This window comes from Notothenia coriiceps, unplaced genomic scaffold, assembly GCF_000735185.1.
Source record: "Notothenia coriiceps isolate Sejong01 unplaced genomic scaffold, NC01 NC01_scaffold00037250, whole genome shotgun sequence".
Taxonomy (NCBI): domain Eukaryota; kingdom Metazoa; phylum Chordata; class Actinopteri; order Perciformes; family Nototheniidae; genus Notothenia; species Notothenia coriiceps.
Genome location: NW_011369951.1, coordinates 15304036 through 15327206, shown reverse-complemented (window position 1 = coordinate 15327206; position 23171 = coordinate 15304036). Strand labels below are relative to the sequence as shown.

The 23171-nt window shown below is 39.0% G+C and overlaps 2 protein-coding genes across 2 annotated transcripts in view; one reads left to right on the top strand and one right to left on the bottom strand.

The window, feature by feature from the left end:
• Positions 1–17731, top strand: part of LOC104967366 (protocadherin-15-like) — an 18334-nt gene extending 603 nt beyond the window's left edge. Inside the window, exons 2-10 of the mRNA XM_010796775.1 lie at positions 488–628; positions 2004–2116; positions 3350–3556; positions 6018–6152; positions 9656–9805; positions 9915–10006; positions 10473–10574; positions 16880–17012; positions 17648–17731. Of these exons, the coding sequence (XP_010795077.1) occupies positions 488–628; positions 2004–2116; positions 3350–3556; positions 6018–6152; positions 9656–9805; positions 9915–10006; positions 10473–10574; positions 16880–17012; positions 17648–17731 (1157 nt within the window). The remainder of the gene's footprint in view (positions 1–487; positions 629–2003; positions 2117–3349; positions 3557–6017; positions 6153–9655; positions 9806–9914; positions 10007–10472; positions 10575–16879; positions 17013–17647) is intronic.
• A 4821-nt stretch (positions 17732–22552) lies between these two features.
• LOC104967365 (neuron navigator 3-like) overlaps positions 22553–23171 on the bottom strand; it is a 19688-nt gene continuing 19069 nt past the window's right edge. Inside the window, exon 8 of the mRNA XM_010796774.1 lies at positions 22553–22696. Coding sequence (XP_010795076.1) covers positions 22553–22696 — 144 coding nt within the window. The remainder of the gene's footprint in view (positions 22697–23171) is intronic.

Here is a 23171-nt window from a genome sequence, read left to right as displayed (position 1 = left end):
CTTTTTCTTTCCACGCGTCAACACAGTTGTATGTGTGGAAGTGCACGTGCTCACTTGCTCTATATGTGATTTAATGAATACCACATGGGATTTTTGCCAACAATTGATTCTCCTGTTCTTTCTGTTTGACTCTCCCTTGCTTTGCTGGCATGCACTGAGCTTGTTGCTGCATACGTAAAGCTTTCCTTTAAACCTTAGAACAACTCGGTGGAAGAGATCGCCAGTAAATATATTTAGCTTTCACTTTGAGCTGTAGCTGTTTTTAATTATAGCTCGCACAATTGGGGAGAAGTTGGTCGATTTCAAGTTTGTTTGTTTGTTTGTTTGGTTGATTATTTCTTTATTTCGTGCTGTCTTTTGTATATCTTCTTAAAATAAAAATGTTGTTGCAGCAATGTGTCACATTTTCTCAATTCCTGTACCTTGATAGGTCAGATGTTTTCCATACTTTCATAACTGTTGTGGTTTCTTATGGTTGTGATTTCAGCTTTGAATTCCCTCCTTGGTTTCTCTTTCCAGAACAAGGCAAATCCTGTCAATGTGACTCCACCCATTCAAGCTGTGGATCAAGACATAAACCTTCAGCCTCCCTCCGACCGGCCCGGGATTATTTACTCCATTCTCATCGGTAAGTTTACATTTAAATAGTTGACACTGCTATCAAGAAATAAGGCTTATACAGTACATTGAGTCAATATACATTTGTGATAATATTGGATATTTGTATAATAGTTATATTGATCATCAAATATATTCCCCCTTTTTTTAATTTTTTCTTTTTAAATAAACCGTTTCTCAGTTGAGTTGGTTGTCACCAAGAATGTTTACTAAAGTGCAATATAAAACCAAATGTACAATTGTAGAGGATTGTATTCAAATACATGACTTGCATGACTAGCATAGGAACATAAACAATCTCTCTGACAAATATGTTACACTTTGATCTTTTTGAATCAAAAAACTCAAAGTGCAGAATCCCAAATATTAACCCAAAGCCATATTTTTAGCTTTTTGAAAAAGTGTTGTTGGGTTTCCTAAGAAGGACATCTTTAGATTAATTAAAATACTTTTGTTGTAAACAGGATGCTTATAGTCAATTTGCAAATTATACATTTTTCCCCCTAAAATATGAATGATGGGATTGCCTGTCGATTAATCATCCCAAGTACCTCAAGTTGAAATTGATTAATAGAAGCAACAGTCCACCATCACTGCGAGACATCTTGATTAATGTTCAAAACTTTAATATGCAGAGCCGCAAAAAACTCTGACTTTTACTCAAGAAGATCTGCCGCGTCCGTAAAAATGTACTGACGTGACTTGACACTGTCTCGATTACTTTTCCCAGACTCCTCCTGTGAAACTAATCTCGGCCTGAGTAAGATTAGAGACAGTTTCACAACGGGCAAACAAATCTGTTGCAACTCTGCAGATCCTCCAAGGTCTACACAAGATGAACATAAAAACATGTCTCTTGGGGGACAATAAAGGAAGATTACATTTTTAAAATATGGTTTTAGCTGGAACGACCTTCATCAGACAGTACATAAACAGTGGTTGGTATTTGCTTTGGACGACTAAAAAGGATATCAAAGCAGAGCCTGAGCCCAAGGACACACCTAGTAGGAAAAAAAGGAACTCAAACCCAAACATCTGTTTCCTCAATCTCTTGCTTTCTTGTGTCATGTGCCTGTGTTGCTGCTCGTCTCACAAAATGTAATGTTCCCACTGAGCAATGCAGCATTTGAAAGCGCCACATATGTTGGTGCATCACCACCTGTGGAGAGCAAAGATGAGAAAAACATGAAAGCATTAGCCATCGCGCTCTCTGGCTCTACCCCCCCCCCACTCCCCTGTATCTTTTATATTCTCTGTACGACAAACATACAGTATATTGATTCTTAAACCAATTACTGATGTCTCGGCCTGTTTCAGACGCATACTAGCCTTATTTTTCATATATTTTGTTTTGTTCAGTTTGTGTCTTATTCCCCCTTTCTCAGGCAAACCACAGTCCTATGCGGAATATTTCAGCTTGAACGCAACCACCGCGGAGCTCCTGCTACTGAAGCCCGTCGATAGGGAACTCCACCGCAGATTTGATTTGGTTATCAAGGTGAGACACACTGGGACTGACTTGATTTTCTCCAGGCCTTTTTTTAATTTTTTATATAAAATCAGCACCTTGATGTGCAGGGCTTTTCTTTTAAAAGTGTATCCAACCCCCAGCAATATATTCAGGTGCTGCTTCATGTTAACTGTCAATTAAAAATAAGCCTACCTTAAACACAATAAGTGCCAGTAATTGTGAATCATTAGATCTAGCTCATGCTGTTTGTGCGTTTTCATCTTAATTAGGCTGGTAATAAAATCACACCACCAAGCATGCATTACTGAAATTAAAAATGCATTTTTTTCTCTTTAGGGGGGTTTTACTGTTCTGTAGTTAAAGGTGTGTGGTAATTAGTGTAAATGGGTGTATATAATAATAACATAACTTGAAACTGTATTACATAGTTGTACTTTTGGGATGGTAAAAATGAGGTGTGAGGGAACTGGAGAATATAAATGAAATGCAAACAGATTAAAATAATCATGGGAGAAAACTGCAAATTAGAAAAAAGTTGTATAGTTGTGTGTGATTGAGATTTTTGACCTTCATTACACTTTAAGCAGCCTAATCTGTCCCTTAACCCTTTTTGCATATTACAGGGGGAGGTCAGGTGGGGAATTAAATGTGCTCCACAATGATTAAGCTCATCGTTCCTGATGGCATATTATACATCAGGAAATTACAGAATTACACGGGGTCCCCAAATGGTACCTGAAACTGCAGTATACACAGTGGCTGGTTTGATTAGCTTTTATGGGGTCTTGCTGTCCTGATGGCTGAAGTTTTTAAAGTAATACAAAAATAAATAGTATAAAAAGCTCTTCTTGTGAAACAATATTTTTACTTCAATCTGGCTAAGTGAACTAAATAAAAGGTACATTTACAATAAACAATAACAGCAAGAAAATAGAAGTTTAACTTTTAAATAGTATATATTAATATATAGCTCCTGTATATTACTAGAATCACTGACAAATGTAGAAATTGTACTTCTTCTAGAGGAATACATCAAAACCAAATTGGGATTTACTACTGCTCTGAGGTTAAGATCAACTTTCATGTGCAGTTTTTCTCTTAATAAAATCTACTCCCTTGAGGACATTTTTTGTATCTTTTAACATATTTATTATGGGAAGCAATATCATTAAAAAGAGCTTCACCAGCAGAGTGGTGGCGGGTGAGAACAGAAGGTAAAGCATTGCAGCCAAAAAGAGCAATTATTTTTCTCCCCTTTAGGCAGAGCAGGACAACGGCCACCCATTGCCAGCTTTCGCCAACCTTCAAATAGAAGTTTTGGATGAAAACAACCAGGCACCCTATTTCTTGGAGACCAGTTACCATGGCTACGTCAGTGAGGCATCACCCGTGGGAACCACCATAGCGACAACTGCCAGTCTCTCTGCACCGCTGGCCATCGTGGCTCTGGATAACGATGTGGAGGAGGTGAGGATGAAAGAACACAGGGCCATCACTGACTGAAGACATAATGAGCAGATTGATATGTTCTGACAATTAAATGTCACACTTTATATTAAGAATGAGGATATTTTAAATATAGAGAACAGTGCAGCTTTCATCTTTCACACCATGGCTTTTATACTCAAACACTTTTGTGCAAATGCATGTATTTCATTTAAGAGTTTATGACCACCTTATTTATATTTATATTTATTTTCAAATTATGCGGCAGCCTTATACCTTGAAGGAGTCATTTACATTATTTCTAACATTTACTTCCTTTTGAGATGCCTGTAGGTATCAATTAAGATTGCTGATTAAACCTTTCCCCCGGTTGTTTGAGTTATCTGAAGCTTCCACTGGTAAATGTGATTATATTCATACATCATGACAAGTCGTACAAATAAAAAAAAAGAAGAAATTTGCTTTAGTTTTCATTTGAGATGTTCACTTTGCCAGATGGAATTGGACAACTCGCAAAGCCCACACGTTGCTGGTGGTACCCCTGTTGAGCTCTTCATTCCTGCAGAGCACATAAACATTTAACAGACATAAAGCAAGGAGATTTATTTTTCCTAAATTATTTTAGATTTTGGAATAATATTGGCAAAAGCAGGCAACAAAACAGTCCTCTTAATTCGAGCCAGTGCCTTTTTGGATTTGTCAACTGAAAAGAAAACTGTCGCAATAGCTTTTAGCCGAGAATGCTAACATTTGCAGCTCACGTTGGAGTAGACAAACATACTGTTGAATCCATATTTCACCTATGCTCGTTTGTTTTGCAAACGGTATAAATTAAAACGCTAAAATAAAAAAACCATACAACTCCAAAATGATTTTAGAATCACTTTTAATACAGCTCTGTGCCAACCACTTTAATACGTGGAAACATGCTTTGCTACAATTGCTAAGCTATGTTGACAAATGCTGTTAAGGCAGGCCAACAGTTAATTTTCATCTGGGGGTCGCAAGTGTGTATTCTACTGTACACATTTAAATCACATATGGTATCAAGACCCGCAACATGGTGAAAGTGTTAAAACAGGAAGTACTGTACATAAATTAAATATCGAGCCATTGAGGTGTACATTTCAGCAATCTTTCTTTTTGTTTGACCGGTTCTCTTTTTTGTGCCTTGCTTTGCCGTGTGTGACGTGCCCTATCTAATTTCAACGTGAATCCCGTTAGTAAAATATTGCCTCTCAGTGATAATATAAGAATGTACAGTGCTGCAGCATTGTTATGGCCATGCATTCCCCTGAGCTTAGTTTGTTTAACATGTGGCGTAGGCATTTTAACAAAACAAGCTTTGGTTCGTTGCTTTCTAAAAGACCCCCACATAAAGAATGAGATTAGTGGGGATCATGTGTGTGTGTTCGGGGCGTTTGATATACGTTGAGCTATTTTAAATACCGCTAACCCCGGTCTTTCCACCAGCATTAAGTACCAACAATGATGATTAGTCCTAATTGCTTTTATGTGCCGGCCATCACTTTTATTTATGTATCTGCAGACTGTGTTTGCGTGTGCGTGTGTGTGTGTGTGTGTGTGTGTGTGTGTGTGTGTGTGTGTGTGTGTGTGTGTGTGTGTGTGTGTGTGTGTGTGTGTGTGTGCTTATTTATGACTCTATCTACACAGGCTACATCAACAATATTATCAGCCTTCCTACCCTGCTGAGCTAGCCTTATCTGGAATGAGAGCTCACACACACACACACACACACACACACACACACACACACACACACACACACACACACACACACACACACACACACACACACATTTATACTGCATACACACAGCAAAAAAGGTGCATGTGGGTAATGTCAGAGGAGGACTGGAATTGCCTCTCCATCACTGAGTTTAACTCTCTCTCTCACACACACACACACACACACACACACACACACACACACACACACACACACACACACACACACACACACACACACTTCTCTTAGGAACGTTTTTTATGTGAAGAAACCTTGGAGATGTTTTTCATTCACCTTCCTGTTTAAGCACTTGTTTTGCTCGCTGCTATTTTGCATATGGAAACATTTTCCTTTGCTATGTTTCTCCACTTTATTTATTCCTGTTTTGCTTTGACTTGTAAAACATATACAAATGTGTGAGAAAGAGAGCCAGGGAAACATTCCCTTCTCAAAATCTTCCCTTTTGATTATTCACTGCATGTTCATCAAAGTAACCAAAATTGTTTCTGAATTGCCGGTGAATTCCTTTTTTTCCACGTTAAGGTGCTTAATAGCCATCTTTTCTTGCTGTTGTTGCACTGAGTGGCTCGCAGGTTTAAATGTGCAACAGCTTTATGTATGCTCCGCGAGCGATACGGTAGATATAGTATCCTCCCTGGGTTAAAAAAGACAAAATGTATTGACTTTAATGTCTTCTCTGTTCCTCTAAACATCTGTCTTTCTCTCCAACAGACCAGGGACCCTCAGCTCCAGTTCTCATTGGACAGCTATTCTAATGTTTTCTCTGTGTCTGCTACTGGAATCAGACGATATCTCACCCTGGTGCAGCCACTGGACAGAGAGACACAGGACTCCTATAAATTCACGGTACTTCAGCCTATAAAATGTGTGGGTGTGTGTGTGTGTGTGTGGGTGTGTGTGGGGGTGTGTGTGTGTGTGAATGCATTTGAATAACTCATCTCAAACCAGACACCCTTGAAAAAACGTAGTGGCGGCCTTGAAAAAAGACTCCTATCTACTGAAGAGGGGCAAACGGTGGACAAAGTAAGAGGGGAGGAGTGACAAATGTTGCCTAGAGGAAGAGAAGAAGACATGAGGAGAGTGAGATAGATGGAGAGGAAAGAGAAGAGGGATGTGTTGAATGTGTAGCTCCATTGAGGCCGTCACATTTCAAGTGAGGAGGAGATAATGCAGAGGTGGCTGCACTTTTAAAAGGGAGGAAAACAGATTCAGGATTAATAGGGCGGCAGGTGATTAAAGAGAATATAAACATTGACATAGATTGAAAGGAAATGGGAAGCATAGATGTAGACAGTGTAGACACTTTAACCTCCACTATTGTTTGAATATTTATTTTAACACAGCTTCTATAGCTTTGTTTAGCGGTGGCTAGCAGGGCTCTCATGGATGGTTGGCAGGTTTTCAGCATGCAGTCAGAACTTGGCTCTTGTATCACTCAGTACTGAAATAGATGTAGAAAAAAACAGAGCTTATAGAGTGATGGCTGTTCCTTTGTGTTTATCTCTTTCCGTCAGTATCACTGCCAGCATGTCTTGTGTTCTTTATGGTTTGTTCTCCCACTCGACTTTTTGGCCCTTTTCTCGCCCTTTTTTACCCTCTTTTGTTGCGCTGTCTACTTCTCAATCGGCCTTTCTCACTCTTGTATTCGTATTTCAGTACAATCTATTTCAGCAGGGCCGGCTAAAATGATTGGTCGTGCTTTTTACAGTACTACGGCTTCAACAGATGACATTTGTTTATGGATTTTTTGTCAAAGGGATGTTAAGAGCATTCCATGGAATATTAACAAAAAGTGTATCTCGAGCCGGTTTCTCAAACTTCATGGTTCTTACGGTCATTAAAAACCTGGAAAAGTCATGGAAATTCAAAATGCAAATTCCAGGCCCTGGAAAAGTTATGGAAAACAATATTTTTCCCAAAGTTTTGGAAAAGTCATGGAAATGTAACTAAAGTTGCATCAAATATAATTTATATTTTAGCTAACCGCCAAAATAATAATCCTATAATGATAATAAATATTGTATCGTATAAAAATGAAACATAAAATGGAATTTAACTGATGAGGTATTTTGCTGGTGAGAGATTTTAGTTGCTTTAGCGTGTAGTAAGCCTACTATTTGATTTGTTTTAGATAGGCACAACATGTTTCAGACCTTATTTTCCTGTTCCATTTTAAAATAAACCATTTTCCATTGTACCGCTGAGGAAGAGTAATTTCTTTGGTCATGGAAAAGTCATGGAAAAGTCATTGGTGAAAAAGTTTATGAACCCTGAAACTTACATAAACCCTATCTTTAAATTCCACTACACTCCAGAGGCAAATATTGATCATATCACTCCACTACAGGTGTTTAATAATGTTAATTCCAGTCAAATTTCAGTTTAAGGTTAACAATACAAATATGAATGAAAAAAAATACATGACGAAGATGTATTAAAGATAGATGTATTATATAAGAAGTACGATAATCTAAAATTGTATTGTATTTTTATAAGTATTATTTCTACAACATAGTGTCATCACTACTAATACTTGTGCTTCTATTGGCTTACACATTGTACGTGATAGGCTAAGGAACAGGATTTCTCTAAGCGGTTGACCAATCACAACAGAGCTGGCCAGCTAACCAATCAGAGCAGACTGGGCTCTGGTTTCAACCAGAGGGTGAAAAGAGGTGTGGCAGCACAGGCTGTATGAGAAAAATAAAGGGCTTTTTGAACATTAAAGCAAGTAAACATGTCACAGTAAAAGCACAACATACAAAAATGAAACCTAATAATTAGCATAATAGGGACCTTTTAAAGTGATACACACGATAATGAATCAATAATTACAATTCAGTAGAATAATTTACAATATAATCTGAACAATGGCGAATTCTGCAATATGAGCACTCTTACTTTTATTATAATAAGTCTATTTTGATGCAAATACTTTTGTACTGTATTTTGAATGGAGGACTTTTGCTTGCCACAGGATTGTACTACTCTGTTGTATTACTCATTTTACTTCCACCACGCTCGGGGTGTGCGTACGTGTGTGGGAGTGCAGCATATTGTGTGAGGTAATGCATTCCAGTGCTTGCGTGCAGCTATTTGGATCTAAAGACGGGAAAAGCCGAAGGCCTTGTGTATTGATTGAACGGCAGAGGTGTACAGTAATCATCATGAAAGCCTTGCAGGAGAAATTAAAGTCAGGGAGAGAGAGCTATGAGACATGGAGGATGATTTTCATTTTAAAGGAGTCCATCACCTTCTTGGCAGATGAGCTTAAGGAGGAGATTGCTATCAGGGAAGAAGCTTCTACTGCTTCTGTAGATGTGCACTGATATGCGTTATGGATGGACAAGTTACATTTGTTTGTTTTTACATACAAAAGCGTGCATTTTAAATTGTTTGTATGTTATTTGAAGGACAAAAGAGACCAATATCATGACATAAGGCCTGCTTGCTTCGTTAAACATTTTATTTCTTCATATTTAATTGTATTTTTAAGATGATTCGACAGCAAGCTCAGACACTCTTCCCACCTTTGAGTGTTTAAGTTTCATCCTCTCTTTAAATACATTGGAATAATACCAAATAAAGAAATACTTTGCTACATTAGATTTAATTACACAATGGATGTTTCTCTGTGGATCTAAAAAGCTGAAATAACACAGTTGTATACAGTATTTACAAGGAACACATAGTTATAATGGTTACTGAGATCTTGTTACACAAATAGCTCATCAATTTTAGAAATGTGCTCATTTGCTTGACAGCTGGGATAGATGAGAAAATTTACAAGCCCTCAAGTGTCTGCGCTATTTAATAAGCTAGAGCCAACAGAGGGGACATGTAAGGTTAGCATGGCAAGACAGTGAAGAGCATATATCAAAGTGGTGAAATGTCCTAGTGCGACATGTCATAGAAGAAACTGTAGAATGATATCTTAAGTCAAGTTCAAGGCACATTAACATAATTAATGGGAAGCAAATGTTTGTTTATGTCTCTTTTTGTGACTTAAACACATTTCAAGCAAACATTATAGGCAGTGGGGAACAGCAATTATTGAAAGGAAATGGTGTTTGAGTTCTTAGTCGCAGCCAAAAGCGTATAAATAAACCAAAAAGCAGGGATTTGGATTGAAAGAAACACAGAACAGCTCAAAAGAAACAAGAGAACAAACAGACACTATCAAGATGTCAAGGACACATTTTGTACATAGTCCGCCCACCTCAGGATTCTCTAAAGGTAGCTTTGTGTAGCTCGGCTGAGTGTTACATTTTCTCATAGAGGGAACATTTCATTTTCTTTCCTCTTGTCAACAATAAAAAATACATTGTTCTTGTCTTTTGTTCCTACAGCTTTTAGCATCAGACGGCGTCCAGCAGAGCATCCCTGTTACCATGACGATTACCGTGTTGGATGCCAACGACAACACTCCCACTTTTGCTAATGTCTCCTATAATATCAACCTGTTCACTGATATGATGTCTGGAGAAACTGTGTTAAAGGTACGCACTGAGAAACACACTAATAAAAAAAAGTTCTTACTGTACTTGTGGGATGTTTTTAGTGTTTGCAACATAATTTACTTTTGTGTGTTTGTGTATCTCTCTCCAGCTCGCAGCAGTCGACTCCGATGCAGGTCCCAACGGTCAGATCACTTACCGGATCTTAGCCGGAGACCAGGGACATTTTGTTATTGGCAACAGGTGAAAATATTTTACTCATAAAGTAAAAGTTTGGAAAAAAAGGTCTCTCGCTGAGAGTTTGATGAGATGATCAAGGCTCTAAAAAGGCTAAACAAAACATCTAGCAGCACCTCTTAAGGATTCTCACAGAAGGAGTTTCAACATGCCTTTTAGTGCTCCTTGTCACGTGCGTTTGAACAAAAAAATTGTCGTTATTTATCAAAACCACTTTCTTCGCAGGCAGCGGAAAATCTCATTTAATTGTATATCAAGCATGACAACACTGTAATGTAGTTTTATGCTTAAATGTCATTTTTCAAGCACTGTGAAGAAATGTTTGGCAATGAGCACTGCCAAAATGAGGATGACCTACACTTTGTATCGTTCCTGAATGCATCCACTGATGGAGGACCGTTCTGCTTCTCTGCTCAAGTGTTCACAACAATATATCCATAATCATTGAAAACTGAATATTCTGTTTTTTCAGCACTGGGATCATTACTGTGGCACCAACTGTTGATCTCACTGTTGGGCGGAGCTACGCTTTGACTGTAGAAGCCATGGACAATGGGCCTGTACCTCAGAGAAGGTTAGACTTTATCTCCGTCCGCTTCATCTGTATTTTACTGTCAGATTCCCAGAGCTTTCACATTCCTTAGCCCTTTCTAACTTTCCCCGAATGTGTCTCCATCTTTTCACCCTTTTCATTTGATTCATCTCTAAAAATATGTCATGAATTATAGTTTTATATTGGGAAATGGCAGGCAAGGAGTCTAAGAGAGGGAAATTGATAGTATAAATGTGAAAAGGAAAAGTGAAGTGACTGGCACAGAATGAAAGGCAATGAATGGTGTCTATAGTAGTCCTCGAAAAACGGAAAGAAAATGATACTGTGTGCAAGGGACAATTTCAGCAAATGCAGGCACACAGGGAACTAGAATAAATGCCAAAGATGGTAAAAGAAACATAATACAATACACCCTGGCCCTTTCACATTCCTGAGGACAAGGACTGACTTGACACAGAAATGCTTTCTTCTCTTTTTTTTCCACCGCTACCCCCTGTTTCCCGTGTCTTGCCATTCATCTCGCCTTCATGGATTAAATCAAGAAGGAGCCATAACTTTTAAGCAGCTCACAAACTCCGGCTTTCCCTGAACTTGGGTTATTTCATGGATAAATGCATCTGCTACCAATATTTTGTAACTCTGTGTGTGGGTATTGATTCGGTAGCTAAAGTCTGACAGAGAGCCGTTAAATTGTGAAATTTTATTTTTAGCAATTACTATGCGAATCATTCACCCGCTGGAATGTGGTCAATCTACAATTCCTTAACAGATTGATATCACAGCTGCTCTAGTGGAGAGTTTTCTCAGCACTATGTCTCAACATGACTCAGGAAACATCAAACAACAGAGGCATGTGCTTTTGTAGGATGCAGAAAAAACGTCTTTTCATGCATGATTTCCTTCTTATTCATTCTTCTTTCAGTGATTGAGTCTTATTTTGTGTCATCTAATACAGGAACGCCATAAGGAAACCCCATATTGGCAACAATAAAAACAAAAGCCGTACAAAACTGAGCTAATGTGCCAGAATGAGCAGCAGCCTGATACTCACAGCTCACTTGGATGTACTTCTTTGTGTTTTGCACTTTGGAATGTCTCGACTAAAGGAGACATTAAGACTGCAGTGTCCTTGCAGAAAGGACACGTCTTCAATCAAGAAGCACTGAACAAAAGCAGCACGTAGTTACTGACACACAGGAACACTTATTTAAGATTTTTGTTTGAGAAAAAGACAATGCTGCTGCTACGATCACGATGACGTAGGCAGTTTGTTTTATAGTCCAATAGGGAGTATTCAGAAACTCTCTGAATGGTCAGATGTCCAACAGTGCATATTTCTGTTCATCACTCTCTTGATGAAAATGTAATCAAATCCAATCAAGTCCCCTGGCACCCAGTTAAATGTTACAATGTAGGAAAGCAGTATGAACGTTTTGCACATGACAGTGTGTCCATCAGCAGTTACCTCCCCTGTGAGCTATTTTGAAGTCCACATTAAACCCCTTGCCTCTCTTAGATATGTTGGTCTCTCTGGATAAATGTTTCTGTGCCCTAATGTTGATTTAAATCTCTAAGAGACCGGCAATGCCAAGCTGACCTGAAAGGACTTGTTCTGGCAAAGGAAAACTGATAAAAAAGTACTGCCGATTTAGCATTGCACTCTTATAACTGTTTCAAAAAAGATATAATGCTGCAGTTCTCTCTTTTCTTTTACCACACATTGCTGCTCTTAGTGCATGTTACCCTCACATAGAGCATGGTAGTTTCAATCCAACTTGCAACTCTTTTCATATCACCCCAACTAATAGAATAGGTTTTCAGAAGCAAAATGTTTGCAGTGCGAAACCTGGCTGTTTTAAATAGCCCCAGAACTCCAAATACACACTTCCCAAAAGTGGATCAGCCTCAGGACATCTGTAACTATTAAAAACAAATAATTAAAAGCTTTGAAATGTCTCAACATCGCGGATATTAAAAAGTTTACAGTATTTAAGCCTTTTTTGACTTGCTTATGAAGGCCTAAAAGGCATTTCAATTGTTAAAAGAGGACATTATTATTATGATCATTTTCAGGTTCATATCTGTATGTTATGCCTACACTGTTATATCTTTGGTTAGTTGGATGTCTTTATTGTGATTTTTCAACCACTTAGAGATGTCTCGCCCGTTAGCCGATCTGTTGTAACGCCAGCCAATAGAAGCGCATGTGTTACTCTGTGATGTCACCATACTTGCCAACCCTCCCGATTTCATAGCCCTCTCCCGGTTTCCTCCCGGGGTCATATTTCTCCCGCATTTCTCCCGATTCCTGACAAAATCAGATTTACTCACGACTGTTTCCACTCGGACTTTAATACAGCTACACCATTGTTTGGTTTCCATGGTAGCGCGTCTCTTTAGTAGCACACGCAACTGAAAGTCTAACGAGGGTGAGGCAGATAGTCACAGAAAACAGAACAAGAATCGACAACTCGAACCTCTGCTCACTCCTGTCCTGTAAAATACAGGTCCAGCCCACACATATGTTCCATCAAGGATGGTGCAACCGGCCGCAAGGCATTGCACTTACAACTACAATAAGCATGTTAATGTTAATCTAACCCCGGCGGTGGTTTTGAAATGCTCCCGGTTTCTGAGGTCTCAAGGTTGGCAAGTATGGATGTCACTATGTTACAGAAGTAAACTAAGGAGTCAAATGGAGGCGTTTTAGGCAGGGGGGATTAGTGTGGGAGGTAAACTCCGTCTGAGGGGAAATTTGGGGTTTTAGCTTTGCAGGTAAAGGGAAAACCCCAAAGAACACAATAGGGCCCCCCTAAAAACTGATTGTCTTGTATTTTTCTTAAGAGTTTTGTCTACATCTAACCTTATCCAAAGAGCCCCCAAACCAACTTCTTATGAGTCTAGGAAGCACTCCCAGCCAAACATTTCTTTTATAATGATTTAACTTTCCCTACTGCATGGATTCATCCCTCAAAAATACACATTGTATCACTCATAAAAAATAAATGTGTGTCCCCTCTCGTACATGGCTCAAATCAATACACAACTTGAACCACTGCAGATTGAGGTGGTTCCAATGATTGGTCCAGATTGTCCCCAGATGTCCCCAGACCCCCTGTTTATCTCAGCTGAAAACATAACCCACATAACAAATCGATTTCCATTTCTGCTACCTGATTTGTTAAAACTATGGGTCAGGACCATGAATGAGCGGCATTGCCTTTTGGCTGGCGGGCACCTAGAAGACATGAATCACAGCATTTTTAATGACTTTGGATCTCATCTCAGTATTACATCCCCGTGTCAGGGGGACTGTTGAAGAACCCTTGAGATACGTGTTTCATTCAGATTAGAAGTGCTTTTGCATGGCCTAGATAGATGCACCCCCAGAATATTGAAAACAGCTTACGCTCGGGGGTCTCATTTATACTTTCATCAAACTGTCGGGTGAGAGAGAAAAGAGGGCATCACCAAAGAGAACAGATAAGATAGGGTGAGATGATAGATAAATAACTAGATAGAGTTCAAGATAAAGAAGTCATTTTGTACCATAAGAGGCATTTTGTAAAATACGCAAGTCCCAAGCAGTGTTGGGCTTGTTACTTGGAAGAATGGGTAACACTTTGCCAATGAGCAGAAACATTTGAGTGCTGTGTGCAAACCAGCCAGTTCATTTATCATGCACGTTTGTACTCGCATGTGGGCTGGTGTTTGTGTGTGTACTGTACACACACATACAGCTCTCTCGAACAATGACTATGAACTGGAAAATGCATAATGAATTAGAAAGAATAGTTTGAAAAGAAGGACTTGCCTGTGAAACAGAATTATATGATGGAAGAAGAGGGAAAATAGGCTACAGTAGGAACTACAACTGAATAATCTCCATTCCCTCAATCACTTTTCATTAATAATGCCATCTGAATTGTTTTAATAAAACACAGGCTTTCACTCTCTCTGGCAGCTTCCAGTTTTCCCAGACTTTGTCTACTTATTGTTTTGAACATAAATGGATTTTGTGGGCTATTGTTTATACCCGAGGTTCTTTGGCTTTTTCAGTTCCAGTTTGAGTGGAGTTAATCTCTCCCTGCTAGAACTCAGCCCTCTCACTATGTAGAAACACAATCTAAACCCCAACCGTTCGTCATCCCGAAATTCAGGTTGAGTAAACCAAAGATCACTCAAGTCATGTGGGGGCAAAGCTAGGAAATGGGAGTATTTGGTCTTTCTCCAACCTGTAATAAAGTTAGAGATAGTAATGACCACTGTAACAAAATTGGAATTGTATTATCGAGTTACAAGGCTGGGGAAATGCAGTCTTTCTTTGTAATGTGACATTTCAGTCCAGACAATCTTTATTGAGCAACTGTTTGTTTTATATGAACAAGCACCGGGACTTCAAATTCCTTTAATAAGGCAGGAGGGGAAATAATCGAATACGTCTAACCCTGATAACCTCACTGACCTCATGGGGTCATGCATGCTGTACAGCCAAATGCTTTCAAAATCAAACTTCTTTTTTCAGTGATTATACCTGACCTTTATGACACAACATATTCCTTAAGAACATGTTTAAATAGTGTTTGTATTGGCACTTAATATTAGTTAATTCAAATTAGATTGTTGTCGTGTTTTTAAGTAGAGGCACAAAATACAAATATGAACTTGAAAATGAGCCTAATAGGGCCCCTTTAATTTAAATGCACATAAAGTATACACAGTGTATTTGACAATTTGTCTGTGTTTTTTTTACTATAAAGTTATATATCGTGAAGAGACAACAACTCAAAGTTAGGGGGGATTTGATACAGTATATTTTAATTATAATATTAGTATATAATACATTATACATTTTCTTCTTGACCTCTGTGTAAAAGTTGCAGCATGATTTCCTTTAGATATGAGATTAATCTTATTGAGTCTTATGCTACATTTTGTTTAGTCGTGAGATATTAAATCATGATAGTTTAAGTATTCTGATCTGTCTCCACAAAGTCATGTTCCCTGCAAAGTGAAGCGTTTTATTTTGAACGCCAGTGGAGAATCATTATTGAGAGTCCCAGCTCTCATCAATATTGTTCCTGTGGGAAGGCCTCGTCCAGGATCAAAAAAACATGACTGCGTTATCTAAAATAATTGGTATAGCAGATGTCAAGTCTGCTTCCAGTTGGGTCTGAGTTTAATTTGCACTTAGTGCGTTGTTATCTCTCAATTATGTAAGGCGGTTGATTCGCCAGAGCGCTGACAAATGTAGTTCTCTAAACATGACAAGTTTCTGCTAGGTAATCTAATATCTTCAGAAAGAAAAACTGACACAAGCTGTTTACAGCCTTGGAAATAAACAGCTCTGTCAATTGAAGCTCATTAAAGTGACATGGTGTTTAAAATAAGTTTTATGTTAATTCCAAAAATGCCAGTAAATGCGTCTTATTGAACAGCCAAAGCTTTTTATCAGAGGGGAAGAAAACATGGTATAATTAAGATTTCATTTGACAAAAGTCAAACAATTTAATGTCAGTCTGTACACCACTCAAAATAAAATAAAAATGTCATCACTCTACAAATTGAAAACGTTTGACTTCCCTAAATTCACTTTAAGCCCATTTGGTCTTCTTTTATAAAAACCTACTTTCCTGCAAATCCCTCTTGAAAAATGTCAATTATGTTTTTTTCACCTGTCACAAAGTCATGAATCCACTGTTTTAGCCACAGTTGGTTAAGTAAGCTTTTTTCTTTGAATGTATTTAATGATCATCTGCACAATCACTACTCTCATTCTTAAATGCAATGAGTGTAACCCCTTAGTATTCATTCTAACATGATAATAAAGGTTTATGCCCTCTGGTTCAAGGCTCATACATTCAGATTATTAAGGAATAATCCTGCCCTAACAAGAAACAGACATTCTTCTATTAGAATGTGTGCATACTTTTTTATACAGTAAAACAGCATTAGCCTATCTACTGAAGTGAATCATTGAAACAGCACAATAAGTTTGTCAAAATAAAGCATCTTAAACCTGGAAAAAGGTCTGTTTGCCTCTCAGGCTGTCTTTGACTTCAAGCTCTTATTGATTAGCCAAACACAGCAGGAAGTGCAACGAAACAAACACTGGCCTTCCACTCTTAACTTAAATAATAGACCCTTCACCCTTCCTGACACAGATTTGTTTTCTCCCGCTATCCTCTTGTGCTGCCCTCCAGCTCTTCTCCTCCTCCTCTCATCCCTTCTCCCACTTTTTCCATCTTTATCTGCTTCTGTTTCTGGCTTTTTCTTTATCTGTAGCCTGCCTTACACAACTTATTTGTCTCATTCTCTCTCTTTAGGTCATCCATTACCACGGTCTATATCGAAGTTTTGCCCCCGAACAATCAGAGCCCTCCCCATTTCCCCCGGCAACAGTACAACCTGGAGATCAGTGAAGCTATGAGGACTGGAGCTACACTACTCAATCTGCAGGTACACAATCACTCTTTCTGTCACACACATAGGGACAATCACACTTTATACGAGCTGGTGTCCCCTCCACCTCTGCTCCACACACATAAACTTTGCAAACTGGATGTTGTTGGTAAGTTTGATCAAGTTTGCAGTTTTTCTTAACGCTCAGATTAGCAGTCGCTGGGTGTATCAGGCGTTTATACACGACATTTCGCGAACTATTTGAACAAAGTCATTTATTTTAACTATATCAGTCATGCATCTATCAACTATTTAAACTATTTATCCATTACTTTTAGCTTAGTACTAACCATTTGTCCATTTATTTTAGGTTACCATTCCATCATGACTTTAAGCAAGCTATTCAAACTTTCTATTGATTACATTATCAGTTTCATCTTCTGTTTTAAATTGTTAAAGTTTCCTTACACATGTTGAGGAGTTACTGCTGACTGAAAATACAGATTTTCTTTTATTCCATTTCAAATTATTTGAGCTTCTCTGCAATCGTCCTCTTAGCCTTGACTAATGCAAAAGTACGTCATGTCGGATATCACTGTCATACAACACCCTGAGCACGGTTCAAATGTACTAAAGGAAATTGAATAATATTCATGTCAATGTATTGTGTCTGTCTGTGTGTACTTCTTCAGGCAGTGGATCGGGAGAGGGACCCTGTCACCTATAACATTTACAGTGGAGACTCTCGTGGACATTTTGCTTTACAGCAGAAGTAAGCACACACGCACGCACGCACGCACGCACGCACGCACGCACGCACGCACGCACACACACACACACACACACACACACACACACACACACACACACAACTTATTTCATTAAGTTTGAGCAACACTATGGAACTTGTTGAAGTGTGTGTGTGTGTGTGTGTGTGTGTGTGTGTGTGTGTGTGTGTGTGTGTGTGTGTGTGTGTGTGTGTGTGTGTGTGTGTGTGTGTGTGTGTGTGTCGGGGGCTTCACATAAACACACCCATTCCCTCTCCCACATTCACACTCTCACCACCTGCACACTGACTCGGAGGGCTTTTGTTGTATTTGTTCATTTATTGCTCATTAAAAATGCATTTCTCATGCTAGCGAAAGATCCTATCTACATTTCTTGAGGGAGAAGGCAAGAGATAAACAAAGAAGAGTAGGGCGAAAGAATGAGAGATGGAGGAGAATTGTAAGGACATGGAGGAAAGAGGGGGAGAAAAAAGAGTAAGAGATAATGGCGCAGGGAAGAGTAAAAGATGGATAACTGTTACCGAGAGCTCGGAAGGAAACAACGACTGGCAGAGAAAATCGTATTTAGAATGAAAGAAAAAGACTGAGCAAAAGGCCCCCCTGTTATCAATAACAGCAGAGATTAAAATGAATTTAAGGGCTTTCATTTTTACATTCTTTGAGTAGTTGATGGGGCTCTGTTGGACATTGTGAAACCTTCCAATATATGCCAACATTTTTCCGTGTCACAGCTGTGCTTTGTGCAGTATGACACTATTAGGACAAGCCAAGTGGCTATTTCCCCACCAAATGAATGTAACATGCCGTCAAGATTGTCGTCGGCAAAGGATCAAGTGATGTGCAGAATGTGTCCCCTAAAATACTCTAAAAGTGTCTCCTGTTAGTCCTGTTTACAATGTGGCTGCCATTGATGGAGCACACACTAATATTTAAAAGATTCCGTTTAGTTGAATACATAAATGAAAGGGCCAGCAACATGTGAGGGGGTTTTTCAACATTTGTTTTTGAATGCATTTGAATTATCCTGGGTTCATCATGAATGATGGGTTTAATGTGGGTCCATCACACAGGCTGTAGCAGATGTTTGGTTTCAGAGCAGTAGCCATGTGAAGTGTGTGTGTGTGTGTGTGTGTGTGTGTGTGTGTGTGTGTGTGTGTGTGTGTGTGTGTGTGTGTGTGTGTGTGTGTGTGTGTGTGTGTGTGTGTGTGTGTGTGTGTGTGTGTGTGTGTGTGTGTGTGTGTGTNGTGATGGTTTGTAGATTTTAAGTGCTGCGAGACAGTTGTGGTGGTGACAGAGCGTGTGTGTGTGTGTGTGTGTGTGTGTGTGTGTGTGTGTGTGTGTGTCACACACACACACACACACACACACACACACACACACACACACACACGCTCTGTCACCACCACAACTGTCTCGCAGCACTTAAAATCTACAAACCATCACAGAGCTATATCTCCTCGCCTGTCACTGACAGAGGGGTGGAGAGGGACACAGGCAGAGGAGAAGATATGGAGAGTAATGAAGTGAAGTAAAAGAGGGTGTAAATATATGGACGGGACATGAATCTGCCAGGCGTTGAGGGTTAACAGGGAGAAAGAGAGATGTAAATGCACCAAAAAAGAAAAAGGGGAGTGAGAGACACGCAGAACACTGAGGTTCTGATACTATCTGTTCAGAACAATGGGAATCCTATTTGCCTACACCACTTCACAATGGATCAGAAAATAAACCCTCTGACAATAGAAGAATAAAACCCTCATTGAGCAGTGAAAGAAAGGTCCTTTGGTAAATGTACGGAGTTCAACTTCTAATTGAGAAGATATGATTTGTGACACTTTTGTCCCAACCAATGTCACTCACCCTAACAATAATGGGCATAATATTGTGCCGGATAATCTAACTTTGCTAATACTGACAACCTTTTCAAGATGGCTCAGGATCAGTTATTACTAAATAATTCCTTCAGGATGTGAAGTGTTTTAAGTATTGGTTGTTCAAGCCCTTGAAGGCCCACATCAATCGCTGCAGGAATAACATAAATGAGTCTCCTTTACGCTTGTTTCTATTGAAAGGCCACACTTTTGTTTAACACATATTGTCTATGGTTGCCTATGGCAGTGTGGTTTACTTCAATAAGGGCTGCATCCTATCTCTATAAACAGAATGTGCCTTCATACAAACAGTCTGTAGGCAATGGGACAAAACCCTGGCATCAGAAGTGTTTTGTTTCCGTTTGCAGTCGAGTAGCTTTGACCAGTATTGATCATTTTCTCGCAGATTTGGTCGATGCAGGTAAAAAGTTCATGTAAAAAGCAAATGGGGGGGAAATGCTAAAAAAACAATCTTGGCTTAACTCTGACAATGATTTGGCTTTGTGGCTTAAAATGAGCTTTTTCACTGGCTACTTGTAAAACAATCTGGTCGTAGACGATGTTTCTCAACGACAACCTCATTCTTATGTCTGTAGTTATTTGTAAAGCAAAAAACTATTTTCATTATAGATTATGATCTACCCAAACAAATACTTTTGGAAAAAACACCCTTTTTCATAAAACTCAAGTTTTTATAGTCAAAATGTTTTTTGATTTTTTTTTGTTTCTTCTTTATATTTTATTCAACATGAGCTCCTGTGGGCAAATGCTCAACTGGAAAAACTGGGGTTACTAGATTGAGTACGTGAACTGCGGGACATGAGTACTGTAATCCATAATTACAGACCTTAGCTTAGGTTTAGTAAAACCAGATAACTCAAGGAGAACTGAAGTCACTTCACTCACTCAAAATGTTGCCCTCCCAGCAAACAAGAAGCAACACATGTATAAAGATGTTCTCCCTTACTATCAGAAAGTTGCAGGGCAAACGGACAATGCAGAATCAGCAGGTAGAAAAACCAGCAACAGTTTTCAAACCGACATGAATGTCTTTGACACAACAACAACAACAACAAACAAACAGCAGCACCTGGGAATTGTGTATGGTGAAATTGCCTTTTATATATATGGTGGGGGACTAATGAGCAAATGAGCAGCAGCTGTGCAGGCAGGTGTCTGATCCCGAGGGCAATGATGGAATCAATGAAAGGAGGTAGTAACGCCTCAGGGCGCCTCATGGTCAGGTGAGCCTTTTTGTCAACCACTGAACTACAGTATACAGGAGCTCATGACTGCACAATGTGGTGCAGCGGAGACACAGCAGTCTCCTACCACATGAACAAATAACATGTTTCCACAATGCAGTGCACCACAGTGCTGCAAAGATGTAGTCTTTGTCGAAAGCGGCTACAAAATAAAGTTATAGCGCTGTCGGCCTTCATTCTGTGTTCCGTTTTTTAAAAACTTGTAGCTAATCTATTTCCAGCCTGACATTATGACAAACTAAATGATGTCGGGTCTTTGTAGAGTTGCTCAGTGTGGTGTTCAATAATCTATTTTTCCCTCACAGCGAAACATTTCTGAGTCGCAGAGGCAGCAACCTTTTTGAAGTGCATGTGTGAACGTACCCAGCTCCTCGGCATAAATGACCAAAGTGTTGCTGTGTGTGTATGTTTGAGAAGAGGGAAGAATAGTAATGTTGGCTCCAAGGCTCTGAGGTTGTCAAATCACATTAGTCAGATTAGGACTCAAAAAATGTTAGTGCCTGGACTCTCTTCCCTCAAATCACCTCACCACCTTTTGTAGACGCCGCCAAAAGCAACTTTTTCCTTTCCTTTCACCCTCTCTCATCACATCTCTAAATTCTGTGTGTCTGTCTGTCCATCTTCTGCCTGCCTCTTTTCTCTTTCATCAACATCTGAAGGGACATCTGGCCATGCAGACATGACCACGAGTAAGAAATCTTGTTATCAATTTTCAAAGGTAATATTAACTTGTTGACCAAATAAAGTGCACTTTATACTGGCCTACCAGAAGCACTCATTGTAAAACTACGGACCAATCAAAACGCTGCTGCCCGGGTTTTTCATAAAAACTGAAATGAGAGATCATATAATCCTTTTTTTCTGACCCTACACTTCCTGAATCCGTAAGAACTGATAGAAAAATAACTTTCATAGTTTTCAGAGGCAATACATGCCCTTGCCCCCTTATCTTTATCTTTCTATGATCCTCCATTAACTGTCAGAATCTGCAAAGGTGCTTTTATAAATGTCATGACAAGAATTATTAGGGATGTTACTTTAAGCCACTGCATGAATGGAATTTTAACTGATTCATTGGAAGAGTTTAAACCAGCAAATCAAAATGCAGCTTTTTAATATTGCATGTACAGTAGCAACAGTTGTCTTTTATGGATGTTTGCTGCAACTGTAAATCATGTTTTGCTCATGAGTTTAACAATTTGGTAATTCATCATCAGTTTGAGGAAAGAAAACAAGCCCTACACGTAAACTACAATATATCAAATACAACCAGCTTCCATTTTGGATACTGTGTATGTGGGAAGCATTGTATTGTCGCCAACCAAGCTATTCTATCACCCTCGCAAAACAAATCTATATGGAACGAGCCATCATTCAATTTTAAAATGTCACCTGTGCTCTTCGTGCTGCAACATGTAAAAGTATCCCTTTTCCTCAACTATGGGCTTTTATTTGACATCTGCAAAGGTCCAAGAGATCAGACATTTCTTATCTGATCTCTGGGTGATGCTGGGAAAATACTTGAGGGGTCAGGGTTTCATTCAAAGAACAAAAATCCTCAAAAGACAGGAGAAACAAAGCAAGCACAGAGGCAGCTGTGTATTGTGAGCAAATTGACAATTGCAAAACAACTTTTGTGTTTGATGCATTGTGTCTTGCCCATCGCTTCAGATTTAAAACCCCTCAAGTATATTCCCAGCATCACTTTTCTGTGTCTGACTCTCCTCTCCTCTCCGTTTGATTCCCTCCTCCACATCATCCCCTCCCACCCCCTCTCCATAGTAACTCTTGTCCCTGTCTGCGTGCACTTGCTCCTTCTGGAAACCATGAGGTGTAAAGTTGATTTAGTCCTGTTGCTCCTCGCTGTATCTCCCTTGGCTTTGAGAAAATGGTGTTCGTTTCTGTGTTTCTGTGAGAGTGTATGCGAGTGAGTGAGGAGCAATAAGAAAAGGTTTTAATTGAATTGAATTGATTTATTTAAAACAAGGGATAGTTAATTAATCAACATATTAAAAACATGTAAAATACTCGAATTAGCCAAAAGGCTAGTTTTCACCGATAATCCCTTTGCCAGATGGTAATAGACATCCTAAAAGCAATAATACAAATACCACGACATTGTTATACCAAAAATATAAAATAAAATGTACATATTTACAATAGATGACATCACTGAATATAGATAAGAGCAAGTCATGTTAATAAATAAAACATTCACAATACGCACTCGTACTAACACCTACACCCACACATCAGTGCTGACACTGTTGATTATTAATGAGCCACTTTTTA